The 19,210-nt window shown below is 38.9% G+C and overlaps 1 protein-coding gene across 1 annotated transcript in view; it reads left to right on the top strand.

The window, feature by feature from the left end:
* ENOX1 (ecto-NOX disulfide-thiol exchanger 1) overlaps nt 1-19,210 on the top strand; it is a gene marked incomplete at its 3' end in the record, with an annotated part of 141,719 nt that overhangs the window by 75,486 nt on the left and 47,023 nt on the right. Inside the window, exon 7 of the mRNA XM_084274476.1 lies at nt 2,328-2,445. Within this exon, the coding sequence (XP_084130602.1) occupies nt 2,328-2,445 (118 nt within the window). The remainder of the gene's footprint in view (nt 1-2,327; nt 2,446-19,210) is intronic.

Below are 19,210 nucleotides of genomic sequence, written 5' to 3'. Positions count from 1 at the left end.
TAAAAACTTTAGAAGGTAAGATGCACTTATTTAATTATTTTGTAGTACACTTGTAAAATAAGTGTTGTACACTTAGTTTGAGAAACACTAAAGTGCTGTGATATAAATCATTTGGATAACGTTTTAAGTGCCCATTAACTAATGCTAAATTACAGTTGAATACCAATGGCACTAAATGTAACATCCACATGAATACCAAATGAATTCTTTATTATCAGTGCTATTATGGTGAATACCAAACGACTTCACAATAATGGGACACTTAAAATAAAATGTTGGCATAATTTATTGGTACAAACTGTATTTTGCATTTTGTTCACAAATATTTCATATAAGTAGTGGATAAAGCCTTTGTTCAATTCGAAGTTGGGAACTTGGGGATTGATTCTTGTCTTATCATTTAAAGAAGCATGAAAATATGATTTTCTAGTAGCTTATTTCAATTATAATAAGACCATCCCATCTTAAACTAACTTTCGGTAAAGGGATGTGTTATGTCATTCATTTGCTGGCTTCTAACACTTTAAGAACCTGAAATGTGTAAGAGTTGAACTTCTCATAAATATAAATTCACTGCTTGCCTTTTGTTTTTCTAAGAAGAGGACAACAAAACCAGTTCACAATCATGTGAAGGCTCTTGCTGAAGCAATACAACTTAGAAATTACAGGGCTTTCAGACACATTGTCTGATGGAAATATACCAAATGGTGTCTTTGATTTAAATCATATTTTCTAACCGTGACATTGTTTGCTATTTTGCTTAATTACCTGATCACCTTATCTTTTTTTCTGACTTTAAGAAAGCTTTTCTAGAAACCCAAACCGAGCACTTATATACATAAACATTCTCAGTGAATGATTATTGGCTTTGCTGATAATGTATACATTGGTGCATCAAGGACATTTATCCCCTGAGGAGGGAGTAAATGTAAGCAGATATCTGCTCATGTATGCGGTATATTTCCCCAGGAAAAAGTATAGCTGGCCTTTTCCAATAAAGAATTACGGAATGGCTTGCTAATTTCTTCCAGAGGTGCCTCTGATTGCATGAGACACTGGTTGACAATTTACCTTCTTAATAGCTTTTTTTTTTTCTTTTTATAATTTGAAATCATCCTTATGTAAAACGCCCACTAATTAGCCTCCTTGCCTTTGCTGGAATTAATGGTCACATATGCATTTATCAGAGTATTTGAGATCTGCCGATGAACCAAGGGTAGGGCTCAAGAGAAACGCCTTCCCTTTTTTCACCCAGTCCCTCTCTGACAGCTTATTGTTAATTGCACGGAGCAGTGGTCGGACACCTCGATGCCGTCTCCTCCTCCGGTGCGACTCTTCCTTGTTTCAAAGATTTCAAACCACCTCTTTGGGAATTAGGCTCTTTGTCGGCAGAAAAATTAGCTGTCTGCGGACTGAAAAGGCCTACACTAATCACGGTGCAGCATCCCCGTGTTACACCTGACAGGATTATTAGGACAAAATAGAGTCCTCTCAATCTTCTCGGCGCTGCCATTAAAAAGCCAGCCGCTACACCCGCGCCAGCTTTTCTACCCAGAACAAAGGCCGTCTAGACTCCCACAAAGCCCGCATGCCTGCTGATCATTTACCGAGTGACATGTGCACAGGCTCCCTGCCTGCCTGCCTGCCTGCCTGCCCACCCGCTCTTGCCGCGGTCGCCCAGAGACCTGGCTGTGCGCTGGCACTCAGTTTGGATCAAGACACAGATATTTTCAGGACCGCGTTTGCTGGGCTGGGTCTTTTGAAACCGAGGCGATGTGGGTGAGATTCCTTTGCCCAGCATCAGGTGCTTACAATATAGAGCGTGTTGACTGCACTGGCTGCTCTTGGCTCCCTTTACCATCATCAGGGAGGGCTAAGCACTACTAAGGTGTTGTTAAGATGGCTTTGTTTGATGGAGGCACCTGCGCTTGGCCAGACGAATTCTACCCCGAGTGGCAGAGAGAGGCAAGAATTATCTATACCTTAAGCAGGCTGACAATCTCTTTATCAGCCTGCTTTATGCACAGTTTTAAGCATTATCCCTGCTGTTAAAGCATTCTGCTATATTTAGTAAAAGTGAAGATCACTCAGTGTGGAGACTCACTTTCTATCTTGTTTTCCCTGAGTGTTACCTTTGATAAACTCGGTTCTTTCACAGGAAAAATTCCCTGTGCTACTGTTGTTATAAATATTCATATACAAATAAATATGATTACAATGATAAATGATGTATAATTAAAATCAGAGCAGTATTAAAAACAGATACTAAATAATACATAATGACTTTACGGAAGTTAATACTGACAAAAGGTCATTTTGGGTTTTAGGAGCTCCGAAATGCTCACAGTGAACAGCTCATGGGAATCCGTCGGGAAGAGGAGATGGAAATGTCCGATGATGACAGTGGTGACAATCCAAGTAAAAAGCTGAGAGTAGATGATTCAGGTAAAGACTACATATATATGTAACATCAAATATATACAGCTGTTGGGTGTTTTTTTTAAAGCAAACAAAAACTTACATGTGAGAAGTGACATATTAATGGCCGATTATATAAGACAGTATCTTATTTTAAACCCTCATAAATTAATTATTGGAATGATGCAAGCTGTCTCTAGGAGGTGTCTGTCACCTGCTATGATCTATAATGATGAAAATTTGCCAGTTCTGCCCTTGGCTGGAAGCATTATGTTTCTTTAGCATGCTCTCTGCAGTCTTGCATAACAGTCTTTCATTTCTTGGTTGTAACAATATCTTATTATGAGCCCAAATGTAGTTCTGTTTTGGTCAGTATTCTCTAAGCTTTACCTCTCTTTTCAGCAAATACGTAGTAATGTATAAGCTCTCTGACAAATATGCTATACCATTTTAACTGCATGTTTTGTGGAATCAACTTTTAATGTTACATTTTTCACAATATGATATTGTATCTTGCATTAATTTGACTTTCATTAGATGCATGTCATGAAAGACAGTAATAGGTGCAAAGCAAAGCAGGTTTTTTTGGTCTTCTACAAATACTTTGCTATCCAGAGTGGACACTCCAAGAAGTGGCTCAGAAGCCACCTAAATTACTGACTGGTAACTGATTTCTTGACATTGGCCAATTAATAAAGTTGTGAGTAGCTAACATGGGGGTGCCTGTCTAAACACTCATCTTCAGAAACAAATGTTACAGAGGCTGAAGCCAGAGCCTGACTGGGAACTACCATTCAGCAATCACATTGAAGGAAGATAAAGGAGGAGATAGCAATATGGAAAGAAACTGAAAGTATAATGATGAGAATGGTTTTGATCTAGGCCTTTGCATACAGGCACCGTATTAATAAAGAATTTAATCTGTTCAGTGGTTTCACTTCCTTGTGTGCCTGCACAGAAGTATGAATTCAAGTTTACAGAAAGAACTTTTTGTCTCCTTCTGTGACAAAGTGCTTTGTGAGGTGGAATGGTTTCAGAAGTAAAGACCAATGAAAGGAGTGTCATTCTAGGACAGAAATTCTTACTACAGCATCTCTCTTGAGGAGACATCTAGTGTTTTTTCCTGGAAGGAAGATGAAATGAGAAAACCTGTAAAGGGCAACCTTAATTTTTGCTTGGCTAATTGTGTGGGTTTGAATTTTCTAGGCACCATTAGCAACTGTTTGGAGCTGAGACAGCCAGTGAGTGTCTGCAGACAAAGCACTGCTAGCAATCAGAGATTTTTATGAATGTCTAATCATTTTACCATGACACTGCCCACTCCTATGGAGGGAAGTCATTAGAATTAACAACAGGAAGGTAGGGCCAGAAATACCCACACCCTGCACTCCAGAAGAGGAGTAAAGATGTTTTGCACTGTCATACTAATCAATGCAGCGAGTTTTAACATATGCATGCTTAAAGCAGAGCTATGTGGGTCATTCTTTTTGTAAAATCACAAACAGGAAAGTGTGTTTGGTTTTCTTTCATGAATAGGGCCGTTTCTATTGAATGTTTTGTTATCTGAGTTTTCTATAGGGTTCCATCCCAAACAACTTCAGTTTATTTGAAATTTAACAATGGGGGAACTTGTGCCCCCTCAGTGGTAACAGTACTAAACCCAGTACTGTGTAACATATTAAATCAAAATTTAGTGGTATGAATCCACTTGAGTACTTGTCTGTCATTCTCCATTGTACCATTCATCATCCTCTTGTTCTAAGTGGATTTGAACCAGCCTGCTGCATATGTAGAGACACGCAGTTCTAAAATTAATTTTATAGTTTTCTTCTTCCAACACTACACTCTCAAATAAAGCAAGTAGATTTGACTCTTCTGTCCTTGACAACAGAGGGAACTTGGAGTTAAATCAAAAATGTTACTGGGTATAAAACATTGGTAAATGAAAAGAAAGGGAGAGAATAGCAATTTTTTTTTTATTTTTATGTACAGAGGTATGATTCTTCCTTTTTTCTTTTAGCTTTTTTTGTAAAATTTCTATTTGTGTTACCTGCCTTTTTCTTTTTTTTTTCTTTCTTTTTGAGTGTGTCATTCCAGAATCACCTCTTTATTTCACTGGAGTGGCTATTTGTATTCACAGTAACCTCTGTTCTACAAAGAATGCCTTTTAAAAAATCTTTTATCACAAAGAAACAATTCTGTACAGTAAGAAAACATTGTCACTTTATTTTTAACCCATTTTCTTAAAATGTTTGTCTAAATGCTTAACCATGGGAAGGGCAAGGCTTGAATAACACAAAGAAGATACCGTTCCTCTTCAATTCAAGGACAGCGTGAACACATAATGGTTTAAAAGTCTAAACCTGACAGCGTTTTGCTTGGCTGAAGCAACATGACATAACGAATTGGTTTGGATAGTTCCAGAGTTCTGGGCTGCTTGTCAATCTCAACAATTTTCTTGAGAACATTATTTATCAGCCTGCCCTACTTGACAGTGGGAACAACACTCCTGGGATGTGACCATCTCAAAAGCTACAAGAAGTGACGGAGATTCCCCCAGGTTCCAACACCTGTTTCAGGTCTTTTCTCACTAGTTCACCTAGTCAAATCACCCCAGTACAAGAAGGCTCAATTAATTCAACAATTTAAAAATGGGTCCTAAGACCTCATTCTGTCTTGGTAAAGTGTAGTTTCATTAGTCTCCCAGTGGAATATCTTCTGTTAAGCTTTTTTCATTCAGAAATAACTCCACTTCTGTGAGCATCCAGATAGTATGTTGCTGAGTGTGTCATATTTCCTCACAGCTAGACTGGTTAGAAAGAAAACTCTCCTCTAGGAGTTCTGAATAGAAACCTATTCATCGCCCTAAAAAAACCCACAACAGTGAATTCCCACCCCAACATTTGAAAACTCACTGCAACAAGGTTGAGGCTGGCAAAAGGATGTTGGTACCTGAATGCTTATAGAGACTTAAAGAGGCATATTACAGTGAACTGAGGCCCTTGTATGCAGTAAGATCTGGGGGGTTGGGGTAGACCACGAAAAAGCTGTTAGCAAGAGCAGCTCGCATATTTTCTGCACATTCTGCAAGGAATGTGATTGAGTTGTGGTGGGTATTAGAAATCTACTAATAGCTGTTTGTTTGGGTTTGCTACCTGTGACAGTGCAGAACAGATCCAGGGGGACTTTGTTGCAAAGTGTGTCACTCCCTTCTAGACTCAAATCTTCCTCCTTCACCTGCCGATTGCTTTTCTCCTAGTTGTTCGTGTACTTGATTTACTCGTAGCAGTGATTCAGTGGCAGAGCTGGAATGAGAATGGTGACTATTAGTCTCCTGGACCTGACTTCCACCCTCGAGTCCATGCTGTAGGGTTGGGGCACTACCTCCAAAGACCTTCTGCTCCTCGAGGTGTTTTACAGGTCATTCTCCTTTAGAAGACTTAGTGCCCTTTTCTATCATGTGCAACCTTTAAGGAAAAGAAAGGCATTACTACCTGCTTTTTCTTTTGGAGAACATCTCAAACTGCTGCCAGGATCCCTTGAAGACCCCCCAAGGGAAAAGAGTAAGTTGGCTGAACTAGCAAACATCCTTAGCTTATAGGAAATCCTCCTGGTTTCACAGACAAAAGGTCATTTACTCTACAGGGAAAGCTGGCAAAATGCTGACCTGAGACTGACCGAATCTCACCTGTGGGATCAACTATTCATTTAGAATGATTTTATTCCTCCAAATTTCAGCCTTCAAACAGTGATTTTTCTGCAACGTGGATTTTGAAGTTTGAAAGGTACAAGAGGATTGCTGAAGTAAAGCCAGGAGATTGCTAAGAAAAAAATAATAAAGATGACTGGCAACTCACTTAATACATTTGAAAGTCAAGGTGCAGCTATTGAAGCATTAGCTCGGGGAAAAAAACAAAAGAGATCTAGTGCTGGAGTCTAGATGATATAGATGATATACAAAAATCTTCAGAACAATCAGTATGCTTCGTCTCCCACCTGCTGGCACCGGGAGCAAGGATCCACTTGTAAAAGCTTCTGAAGTAATTTTAAGAATTAGTGAAATGAAGCTGCATGTTGTAGAAAAGAGCTGAAGTTTGGTTTATGCCTAGAAGGTACCTGTAATTTTACTTTAAGGGGGGTGGGTTAATCTCTTCCTTTTGCAGTCCTCTGCGAAGTAGCATTATTTCTAGGAAACCTGGTTTCACTGAGAGGCTGCAGCTGGCACCTCAGAATTGCTTTAGTGAATTGTGCTTGCAGAGGGACACAGGAAGGATGATCGTGTGATTAAGGCTTTTGACTGAGATCCCAGAGCTCTGGGTCAAATCCCAGCTACATACCCCCTGCCAGGACTAATCAATGAATTTGTGTTACGTTTGTTCCCTACTATCAAATTGAGGTAACAGTGCTTCCTTTCACTCATCCACTGCCTGACCTGTTCATGTGGGTATTAAGCACCTTGATACAGGGGTCTCTCTGTCTGAACAGTCTTGCCTATAGATCCCTTCACCACCTTTATATTCCCTGTGGTGAAATAACCTCAAACCATCTTGGAGACTGTGTGCCAGTAAAAAATTGCAAGTTTTGTAGCATAAGCCTGGTTTGAACATGTAGGATTAGTGCTGCCTTCCAAGTCAGGACGGACATCCTCTATGGCAGGATTCTCAAATATACCTAAAATAGTCACCATATTTAAACATCGAAGCCCAGTGTGTCTTGAACAGTACCCTGGATCTTTTAAGTGCTCTCCTGAACAGATCTGTTGTGTTTTGCAGCATCAGCTAAGTCACTTGCCATAGGAGACAGGCTGAATAGTGGGCAGTCCCATCTCAAAGAAGAGTGTAAGTCCTTATGAAAGTCAGTATTGAAAATTGCACCCTGGTGCTCACAGCATAAAACAGACTTTGGGATTTTGTTTGTAGGTTTATCTTAAAAGTTGCAAGCCTGGCAAGTCTTCAAGGAAAGCCTGAAACAACACCAAAGTGATCTGTGTGATGCATGTTCATCCTTTCTCTGCAACTCAGTCCTTTTTTTCATTCTCTAAGGCTTGTGTGAATGCAGAGATGCACATGTGAAATGAAAACTGTTTTATAGCTGGATTAAACTGGTAGGAAAGCTTTATATAGCTTGTTACAACTTTCAATAGAAATTGCTGAGCCCCAGCTGTGTGGAGCTGAGCTTTGCTCTTCTTTTTCTTCTGGCTGGTCCAGTGTTACGGTAGAACTCTTGTCAGATCTTCCTCTTCTTCCTGATCCTGGCTATATTTCTCCCTTCTTTTCTTATAAATCTTATCTTCTGGGTTTTATGGGAAATTTTGTATGAAACATAAGTCTGATTTTAATTTTTTACCTCTCCATTCTATAGCTTTTTGGCATCAGATTTTGTTACTGTGATGCTGATATTTAACAAGCCTATAATTTTTCATTTTTCCTTGTAAACACTTGTGATGAAGATAATGTAAAATAAGAAAATGTGTTTACTTTAGAAATTTACAGTCTAGCATTGCTTTTTTCCTCCAGTAACATTTCAAAGCCATCAGCAGCTGCTGTCATAATCAGCCCTGTGGTAATAAACATATAAAATCATATGAAGAAATAAACCCTGTTAACAGATACTGTGAACCAGAATTTATAAGCAAGCATGAAGAAAAGAACATATTTAACATCTGAAGCTCTGAATTGCCACTGTACTGACACAGTCCCTTCTCTGGCCAGAGAAGACAGCCAAACAATCCTTTTGAGCATTGTGAGTGGAGTAACTTCTCTTTGAATGGAAATGCTCTGGACACCACAGACAATCAGCTCTGCTCCCTGGGACCATCAGGGATGATCACTAGAAAGCAGCACAAGATGATTACTCACCCCTATGCTGGGAAAAGTCTGCTCTAGTGTCTTTCACAGCATGCCAGTTCAGAGCTGTTATCATCAGGCAGACTCCAATTTCGTGCCTTAAAATGCATTCCATTTTTCCCACAGCTTTTACAAAAATAGTCTGAAATCCAGGAAGCATGTAGGCAGGGTCCTAATTTTATGCCCCTGGTTTTAAGTCCATTTGGCTCTAATAATGCTTCTTGTGCAGCTGAATTGAGCAGAAATACCTTGATGAAGCGGAGTTGAAGGTGGTTGTCAAGGCTGTCTTCCATAGGGAATAGAGACAGCCTTGTCCTGTCCCAGGTACTTGGAGGGTTCCTCTGGATTGTGCAGAACAGATTGGCTTTGGGATGAACGCCTGTGCTGCTCCTGTGGACATGGCAGTGAGGGGGTTAATCTAACTTTAAATTTTTAGAGGAAACACTTCAAAGGCATTTCCCTAATATGGGTTTTAGGAGGCTGTCCCGTTTACTACAAAACAAGTCTGTTGTGCTTTGATGCTTTTCAACTGCCAGAAATACTATTATCTAGATTACATTTTATCATGTTTTCTGGGTATTTCATACTGATAAGGTTTTATGCAAGATCATTACATATGAGAATAGATTTAATCCTGTTTTTAGTAAGCTTTAAGGACACTGAGGGATTATTTATGTAATAAGATGCAAAGTTGCTATGGAAAATACTATAGCAACCTAACATCTTCACAAAACCAAGCAGCCACTTGTGACAGCAATCTAAATTTACATTTATTTTAGTGTCATTTTATTGACATTCTTAGTATCTCATTTTGACAGCATGTTAAAATATGTTTTGCGTTCATGCTAGAACAAAATTAACAGCATATTGTTGGAATGAAGATGATGCTTATAATTTTTGGAGGTAATTTTAGCATATTTCATTCTGTGTAAATAGCATTAAAGTGGTAGTGAAAAGAAGTTTGGGTTCACCCCCCTATTTGTAATAAGGCAAACAATGCACATTGAAGCAGTATTTTACAAGTCAGTGAAAGCTAAACTGTTTTTATTTGCTTTGTATCTGAATGAAAATATATTTAAGAAAGAAATGATTTTGTTATTAGAATTTATTTCAAATCCTCTATCTTTTATTATAACTTTCCCAGTCCAGGGTACAGGCTATAATTTTTCATTAGGTTGCATAAAGCAGGGCATAATTTCTGAATGTGTAGACTTCCAGTTTGATAGGGAATTGCCCTATTTAAATGGGACTTCTCTAAAACATAGCATAACAGTACACATTGCCCCTGAGGAGGTTAAATAAAAAGGTAAAGAAAAAACAAACGCAAAGTGACAAAACAGTCTGAACTCTGTCCTGTGCTCATTGCAGTTAATAATGGAACTCACATTGACTTCAATGGGAGCAGAAGCAAGCTCTGTATATTGATTTTCTCCATCCCCCTCCATTAAGAATCCTGAAGTGTGGCTGTAACATTGTTGAAGTGGGATGTTGGCAGCAAAATCAATAAAAGACCATATTAGAACATATGCTGTTTTCAGCTTCCTCACAATCTGATATAGCTGGTATTAGTATTCTTCTCCAAATTACATTTCATGCTTTCTATAAAATGACCTTCCTTATAGTGCCCTCTTCAATTCAAAGCTTTTGTGCTCTTACTCTCATATTTAGCCTTCAAGAGAATGAGCCCTGTTTGTAACAGTGAAGATGGTTGATTCTGAACAGAGCATTAAGAACAGTTTTCTTCAAAACTGACTTCATCATAAACCCTATTTCTGACCTCCTACGCAAGATCATTTTTACCATTGTTTAAACTAAGCTCTTGGGTTTAGGTTTCCTTAATTATGCTGCCCTTCATGCCCTCTTGTTTTTAGAAACCCTTTTCACCCCAACATACTAGAGAAGCTTGCAGATATTGCTTGAGGTGGAGATTTAGGTAACTTCTTATCTGCCTTTAAATCCAAGAAACATCAGCCATTGCTAAAGTGTCAGAGGAGATAATGATCAGAAAGCAGAGTCTTTTCCAGCGTCAGTAGAACCTTCTCAAGTCATAACTGCAGGTTTGGGGATCATCCTTATGTCATAAAATCATAGAATCATAGAATGGTCTGGGTTGGAAGGGACCCCAAGGATCATAGAGTTCCAACCCCCTGCCACAGGCAGTGCCAACAACCTCCAGGCATGATCTAGATAAGATTGCCCAGGACCCCATCCAACCTGGCCTTGAACACCTCCAGGGATGGGGCAGCCACTGTTTCTCTGGGCAGAAAAGAAATGAGACATGCAAGGCTGGGTGAAGTTTCCAAAGCATTAAAAGCCTCTTTTTCAAAGCTTGCAGCTTCTTGTTCCTGTGCCTGTCCTTCTGACTGGCAGTCTGTGCTGTGGTTGCATGCCAGCAGTTAAAAACACACCCAGCAGAACTCATGCTTCAAGCTGGTTGGCCACAGAAACTCCCTAAACTACTAGTAGTTGGTGAATGAAGCTTAGATTCAGAGGAATTTCTTCCTGTCCGGCTCTTAGGTTTTGGCTTAAAGACCATCTCAAGAACATACGATTCTTACCAATGACATGTACCCATTGTATAGCATTTTCATGACTAATATGTTGAAGGATTTGGTTCAAGTTGAAAGCCAAGTGGATTCAAAGCTACTTGGAGGTGAGTGATCTTCTTTTAGTTTTACTTGGGTTTAGGTTCATGGCAGAGGGAAAAGAGAAAAAAGAAAAGCCATTTCAAGTGTAAAATAACTGACTGAAATACCAGCATGTGACTCCTTGAATGCAGAATCACAGAGTCACAGAACATTAGGAGTTGAAAAGGACCTCAAAATATCATCTAGTCCAACCACTCTGCCAGAGCAGGATCACCTAGACTAAATCACACAGGAACAGAGTCTCCAGAGAAGGATACTCCACAACCTCTCTTGGCAGACTGTTCCAATGCTCCATCTCCCTCACAGTGAAAAAGTTCCTCCTTATATTCACATGGAACTTCCTATGTTCCGGATTGCACCCATTAATTATTACCCATCGTATAGAGCCCTAAAGGAGGAGTACTTGCTGCTTCCATATTAAAAGAAGCATGGTTTGTTTTGTTTCGATATTTGGGGGGCGGGGGTTGCCACCCCCCCCCCCCCCCTTTTTTTTTTCTTTTCCTTTCAATGGTCAAAAAGTTTTCAATCCTTTTGGGTTTCATTCAACTGTCCCTATATTTGATGCATGGCAAGTCGCATCAAGTGCAAGAACTGTGCCAGGCATATCTTTACAGTGATTGCTGAGCTGATTCTACAACTGCCAAGTGCCAACCTCACATGTCAACCAAGGATCTCTTGGAAGAGATTTGGGTTGTTGCTACTCCACAACATCGGTATCTTCATTCCTTCTTTGTCATGTGTCAGATATGGACTGTCTTCCCTCTTAAATTTGTCTGAGCTCTGGAGACAAGTGAGCACTTTTAACAGTTGAGGAAGAACATGATAAAAAGCAATAGCTCTCTCCATGTTGTTCTATTATCAGATAGTCATCTGTCTCATCATGTTTTGTTGATAGGTTTTGAGATGTCTGTGCTGTTAGACCTTGATCCCACAAGCTACTGCGTGCTGCTTGTAGTGTTTGCGCTTACCTTTTGCTCAACACCCACAGATACAAAGTCCCAAGCAGTGGCTTACCCAGAAAGTCTGGTACACAGAGTATTTCACAGTTAACGCTTCACAGTTACACATTTTTTTGCAAATTTCAGTAAATTATTTCTGAAAGGACTGGAAGCACCACTAAGCTCTGTAGAACCCTGTCATATGCAAGTCTGCAACACATTTTATCTTTCAGTAGCTGAGAAAGTACCTACTAAACATACTTAAAATGTGGAGAAGCTCAGTGGCTTCTATTTACAGATAATGAATATGCAGAAGGCAGGATGGACCAGGGAAAACAAGGTACAGATACAGCTCTTCTGGACACCATTCCATTCATGCAAAGGACAAATGGCTCAATAAATGTTCTGTATGAGAGTCAAGAAATTGCAAGCTTCACAGAATCATAGGGGTTGGAAGGGACCTCCAGAGATCATCGAGTCCAACCCCCGTGTGCTTATTTGCTTTTGCCTTCTGAGGGGGTAAAAACTGAATCTTATATTAAGGATGCATTTTTATCTAAGACCGAAGTGAGTAGGCAGGTATTTCAGTGTTATGCACAATTTTAAAAGAAAAATTATCTCAGCCCTCCAATCCAGTACAAGGTCAGAGACATAGATGGACAAATGTTCTCCTGTGATCTAAGGTGCAAGAGAATTTTATACAAAGGCGGTTTATCCTCACATTCATCGAAAACACTTTTATGAAAAAAACATTTGCCTATTATAAATGAAAACAATTCAAAACATTACAGTCACTTAAAACATTCAGATCAGCCCTTTCTTCCCTAATGAATGTGACAAAATTGAGAAATTCATGTGCACATTGACAAGTCTGTGTCCAAGTAGCAATGATATTTTCTTCATATTTGTATCAATCCTACAGATTTTTTTTCCAGTTGTCACAGTGCTGCTGAGCCTGAATGCAATTCCTACTTCAAATGCCAACAGTGGCAATACAGCCATGTGTCTTGGACATGCTAGTGTTTATTGTTAAAGTCTGAATAAAAACATGGTAATTACTTTGATGCCTAAGACATAACCATGAGTAACCCACCTATACAGAGGTTTACCTATATACAATGATGTATGAATATCCTAAAGTAATTTGTCAAATGTAGACACACACATACAAATCATTTATGCAATATACATAAGAATAACATAATATATATGAAACTCTGAGCATTCATCAGCATCTCTTGTGCCATGGAGAGTTCAGATGTCTGTACCCTCAGTTGCAAAGCACCCTTAATACAAGCAGTTTTTTTCCATTACTGATGTGGGAGAGGGTCTTCAATGCCTCTTGGCATCTCCCCAGTAACCAGCACTTTTCTTCAGTGAACATGTTCCTTCCACCTTGAGACTAAAATCTCCGCAGTTCATTTTTTGTGTTGCAGGAATAGAATAATTATTTAATATCAGAAGAAAAAGTCCCATCTTTGCTGGCTTCTTTAAACCCTGATCTCTGTAAAAATGTTGCAATAGGCCTATTTCTCAATTAGGAGAAGAAAAGCAGAGCCTCTAAAAGAGATTCACTGCTTGATTAATTATATTTAAATAAAGCAGCTGTTATTAGTAAACATAAAGCGTAAGTATCTCAAATATTCATCTAATCACAAACCAAATACTCTAATAAGCATTGAGAAGGAGTGATTTTTACTGAATTTTGAAAATACCTGAGAATTGATACTATTTTTGATCAAAGTTATACCCCTGCAATTTTCTTATGATGGCTTGCTTCCTACACCCCTAGTTCAAGAGTAGAACCAAGCACAAAAGGCAATGCAACAACCAACCCAACAAACAGCCCACCCATCATAGCTGTCTCTGCAGAGCTAACTCTGTTGGGCTTGGTTCATATCATGGCTGGTAGTAGAAAAAAACTCAATCCAAAAAGGAGAGGAAACAAGGGCCCTTTGCTTTGAAGAGGTGACCTGGAGAAACTAGTCTCCATGGGCAGATTAACTTGGAACTGTCAAAATATCATTTATGAGCTAGGTAGATTCCTGTTCTCCAAAGAGATGCTGTCAAGTAAAATAGACCTAAAATGTGACAAGCTTTGATATTACTAGAACAAGGTGGTCTCTTCCAAATCCTAAATATGCATTTTGGTAACGCAATGTGACATTTTTGTAGGAAAAGTCCAAAAACACTTAATGCTGCAATTTACCTAGAATGGTACCTGGTAAGAGGGGACTGGAGAATGTACTGCAAAATAAGTATGAGCCAGGGAAGAGAGCAACATCTGGAAATGTCAGACAAGTGGGAATTACAAATGAAGAAAGAGATGGTCTCATGCATTTGGAGCTGAAGGAGGAGAACTAGTACAGATGCAAAACAGTAAGGTACAGAGGGCTAGAAAGTTTGGCTTGAATGGGAAATGAGTTTTCTATCTTTTTTGCCTTTTAGAGAAAGTTGGTTCCTTATTCCAGGACTGGCTAAAACAGATTAAATTCCCTTATTAGTTCTTTCTTTGTTGGTTTGGGGTTTTTTTTAAAATTAAAAGTCAATTTGTGAGAGCGTGGTGAAATGCAGAGAGCTGGTATAGATCCACAGTCTAGAAAGTTGGGAAGTCACTAGTCCAGAAACTTAAAGCAGAGGTTTTCAGTTAATGATCTCTCTAGGGCTTTAAATGAAATGTCAGATATTGTGAAACTCATCATAACACCACAGGAGCTGGCAGCGCTGCTCTCTGGGGCATTCTTAGTCCACTGCAGAGCCAGCATTTGCGTGATGTTTTTTGTTATTAGGCCCAGCTGAACTGTAATCTGCCCTCCCTTTCCCTACATCTTCTTTGCTATTTGGGAAGAGATATGCTTCATTACACAAGAAATAAATTACTGGTGAGCCACATGTGTGGTAAACCTGGGAAAGAACAGCGTGCTATTGGGGAAGTCTGCTGCACAGAAAGAAGTTTTGTAAACTGAGAAAAATCTCTCATCAGAGAAACTCTGGTTTCTTGATGGTTACATCTGTCTGAACAGGGTGGAATGGACAAAATCGCAGTTAAATGATGACACAATTTTTCTTTTTTCTTTTCTTCTTGTCTTTTTTTTTTCTTTTTTCTTTTTTTGTTTTTTTTCTTTTTTTCTTTTTTTCTTTTTTTTTTTGGCAGCATCTTTCCATTTACTAATTGTTCGCCAGCAAGTTTTGTGTGAATGAGAAGCCTGAAAATAATTCTCATGAGTATTCATTTTGAACATCTGGTATCATCATGAATGTTACTGGTATAATGAGCTTCTCTGCATTGAGCATAGGCTGCATGGTGGGGGAAGGACTTAACTGCACCTGAATCAAGCAGATTTTATAAAAAAGTAAATCCCCCTCTCAGGGTGCAGACCCTTACTCGCACTAACATTAATGACAATAACCTCTTCACATATAGGATAATTAGTGCCCTCAGAGTTTACTTTTGCAGGTATTGAGAGAGTCAAATGAAATGTGCCTAATGTCAGGGAAAGAAAATGTGGAAATTGCTTCATTCTTTGGTTACATTATGTCTGAAGGGGGAAAGAAAAAGTTGTTCATGGCTGGGTTGGCTTGTAATTGCCCCAAATTATTTATTTTTATACCATTCTAATTCTGTTTTCAGAGTTTATTTAGGCTAGTTAGCCGTCTGCTTTCAAGCTCTAACCAAAGGATTTATTTTTTTTTAAAGCCAAATGACAGAGTCTATTTTTGTGGAAACATGGGAGAACAATGGAAAAGGCATTTATTAAAGATGCAGTGTAGGAATAATGTTGCCTTTATCTGACAGTAGCAGACATATTTCTATGCACCCATCATTGACGTCTGAGTGCTATTGTTTCTCATGATCAGGCATTTATTAACTGTTCATAGAGAAAAGAAAGTGTCCTCTAGGAAGACAATAGATCAAAGGCACTTTAAACTTTGGAGGTCTCAGAGGCCTGACGTTGTTGCAGAGTGTGCTGAGGCAGTGCCTCAAAGTGGTGAAGGTGTAGCTTAGTCTGACTCTTCCAGAAAGCTTCTCGAAGATGCCACCAAAGGGTTGCTTTCCCAAAAGTCTTTGTACTAGGCACAGAGCACATGTAACTAAAATCTGTTCTCAGAGCTCAGGTTTTATTGTAGGGTTTACAAAAGTCAGCTGTGAGACAAGTGGTTCTATACTTGGGCAGTTCTAAGTCATAAGGGCCTCAGCTTTAATTCTGCCAGGAGCTGACAATTAGGGGACAATACAGAGACGGGCTCAGCTTTGACGGTTCACAGTGGAGATACAGGTTCATGCTTCTCTGGTTGCTCAGTGCACGTCCCTATCTCAGAGGCCATCCAGCTTTCCAACTGCAACAAGAGTTGTGCCTTCCTTCCCACTACCGCCCAGACTCCTGCAAAACCAACCTCCCCACGTCCTTCAAGGCATCACCTCACATGTCCCCTGCTACAGTAGATCTCTCAGGCTGTAGCACAAGGATTAATTTCCTGTGGGCTGCAGCACTTACATGGTAAAAATCAATGAGTGTCCAGTGGTTCCATCTTGTCTATGGAAATGGAAGTTTTTTCTTTCAAGGTAGCCCCAGTCTTAATGCCATAATTTCCTGACTTGCCATTCAACATGAAATTGAGCCCTTTACTCACTTCTGAACTTTTCTTCCTTACACTCAGTAGCTGTTAAAAATGCCACCACCTTTCTTGTGCTACCACGTGGAGTCCTACCACACTTCCTTTCCCTTCCTTTGCATATGAACTCAGGTCCAGAATTCTACTTTGTTCCACCTACCTCTTCCTAGAATCTGACCATTGCCTTTATTCTGTCAAAATTCATACGCAAACCTTTGTCATGTTTGACTTCCAGGAGTTCCTTTTCTTTAGCCTTCACTTGACCCCTTTCTCAAGATAGTGCACAAGACATCTCCTAAGACACTCCCCTTCATACTTCTGCTAAGACTATCTTCCTTATGAATGACAAATGTCACTGTTGTATAGTTTGTCCTGTTTTCTACAGCATCAAGACATAGCTGATCATTTTCCAGATCCTTCAGAAACGGTTTTCCTTGATGATTTTCTGATGGTTGTACTGCTTCACAGTTCATCTATTTGAAAAACAGCAAGCTAGCTAGAAGCTAAGGATAACTTTTATTATTTGTGTTTATAGTTGTGAACTTTGTGTTCCTATTTCTCTCCTCTCACATTTGTTCAGTCTCTCAAGCTGAAGACTCTTTGAAGAAGTAGCTGTGTCTTGCAAGAGGCTTTTTTTGACATTGTAAATGCTTTGCAATGGGAGTGACGCAAAAAATTACCATAATAACAACCATCATTTTGACAGTTTTTGATGCTTTTCTTATTGATGTTATCAAAAGGAGCATTACATCTTTTTAAACCTTATTTTTTAAGTCAAGAAATTAGGTTAATGGCATTAGTAGAACTCAGATAGCAAGGTTTGGGAATATGCTCCTCACCTTTTTGCATTAGCCTCGCTGTATCAATACATTGGCTAGTGTTCCAAAGCACTGAGAAATTCTGCTACAGAGACTAGAAGAGACCAAAATTCTGATAATAGACAAATAATCACAGTTTTTTGGTTCTGTGATCATTTTTATACACGTATAGAGGAAGCAATTTAAAAAAAAAAGATACTGCTTCCCGATTGCCTCAGACTCTTGAGATAAACTAGTGCCCATGCATTTCGACTCAGTGTCCCCAGTATGCAAATTAGTAGTCTGCCATTAATATTAACCGTCATGTTATTAAGGCATCATCTAATGAGAAATGCACAGCCCAAATGTGCATTAATAAAACTGGTAGATTCTTAGATTCTCCCTAATTTCCTCAATAAAATGCATTCAGAGATCTGGGGTATTCACTTTATTTCCTGGCCGGAATGTCATGATGTGAGAAATAAGATACTACAATTACCCTGTATCACCTGTGAATATTTAGTCTACATTGGTTCCAGCAGGCACTATTAGGTATTAGGTTAAATGTAGTGACAGAGTACCAGCTAAAAGTAAAAGGTACAGATCAGTCCTACTCATAAAGAAAGCACACTCCTAACTATCTGAGCTAGATGCCCTAGAAAAACAAAGTTAATTGTTTCTTCTGACACATCAGTCAATGAGGATGTCCTTAAACTTCAGCAGATTTGTGATCAGTCAGTCTTGTTTTAAAATGAGTGTCTTTTTGCCTTGGGTCTAGCCTGGGTGCCCAACATGGTCTATCTATCTTGCCACCGAGGCTGTTGCTGCATTCCTGCTGCCTCAGCTCAAGAAAGTGCTAACTTCTTAGATGACCTGAAAATATCAGTGGGAACATTTCCTCCACTTACCTATGTCTAATCTTCCTCCAGCTGCCAGTTGAGACTGGCAGGTATCATTTTGCATCCCTCAGTGAAAATGCTGCAAAGTGTACGTTGAGCTGGTTTCCAGCTGTGTTTGTTTAGGTAGGAATATTTTCCTCTGCTTATGGCACAGGCAGTTATTTGGGATTCTTGTTGGAGTTTTCTTCTGATATAGCTTCATTGTATATAGGTCTTCCATATATGCTTTCAGTAATCTTTGTCTTTTTAACCTAAAATTTTTTTTAGCATGTCTCAGGGTGGGATTTTGTAGATGCTTATCTGAACTACTAAAGTTAAAAGAGCTTGAGAAATAGTGTTGGTGATGAGCTGAGTAAACTTTTTTCAACTAAATCTATATTCATCAGCTATATCAATGAAGTCATAGCAGAAGTTTCTGTAAAACTTTGAAAAATATTTAGTTTTTATAACGCAGATACCCTTTTCCCTCCAAATTATCTTCTGATTTTAATTTAGTATTCCATTAAGTGCCTTTCTTTATATATGTAATAAATTATGTATTATTAGATGTAATTTTAATAAATGAAATATAATAAAAAATAGATTATAATTCTTTTTCTATATAATAGATATTGTATTTGGAATCAAAAGTCTTAGTCTGAATCCAGAAATATTGTAATTCTACTGTACTAAAATATAAATGTCTTCAAATTATAGTTATGTTAGATCAAGAGAAAGATGGTTTTTTATTTTGTTTAAGACAGCTACTCGGTGTTGAATGAGCTGGAGCCCCTAGAGCCCCCAGAGGACTGTCTCTGACTTAGTGTCCTCTTCTGCTAGCCACTCTGTCCACACATTTTAGGAACCAACTATCTGTAGCTTTAAATTAAATAGCAAAGAAACTACATGATTTTAATGCCATATTGTTTGTGGACTCTTATCTATAATTATTTCTTTTAAAAGCTTGTGACAATTTAGTATTCTGTTACACTGCTTCTATGTATGTTGCATCCTCATTATTTAAGGACATGTTTCTACCTTGGACTCTGTCTTTAATTGCCTATTATAAAC

This window comes from Gallinula chloropus (genome assembly GCF_964237585.1).
Source record: "Gallinula chloropus genome assembly, chromosome: 1".
NCBI lineage: Eukaryota > Metazoa > Chordata > Aves > Gruiformes > Rallidae > Gallinula > Gallinula chloropus.
Note: the sequence above shows the minus strand (reverse complement) of the source record. Positions and strands in the feature narration are given on the sequence as shown.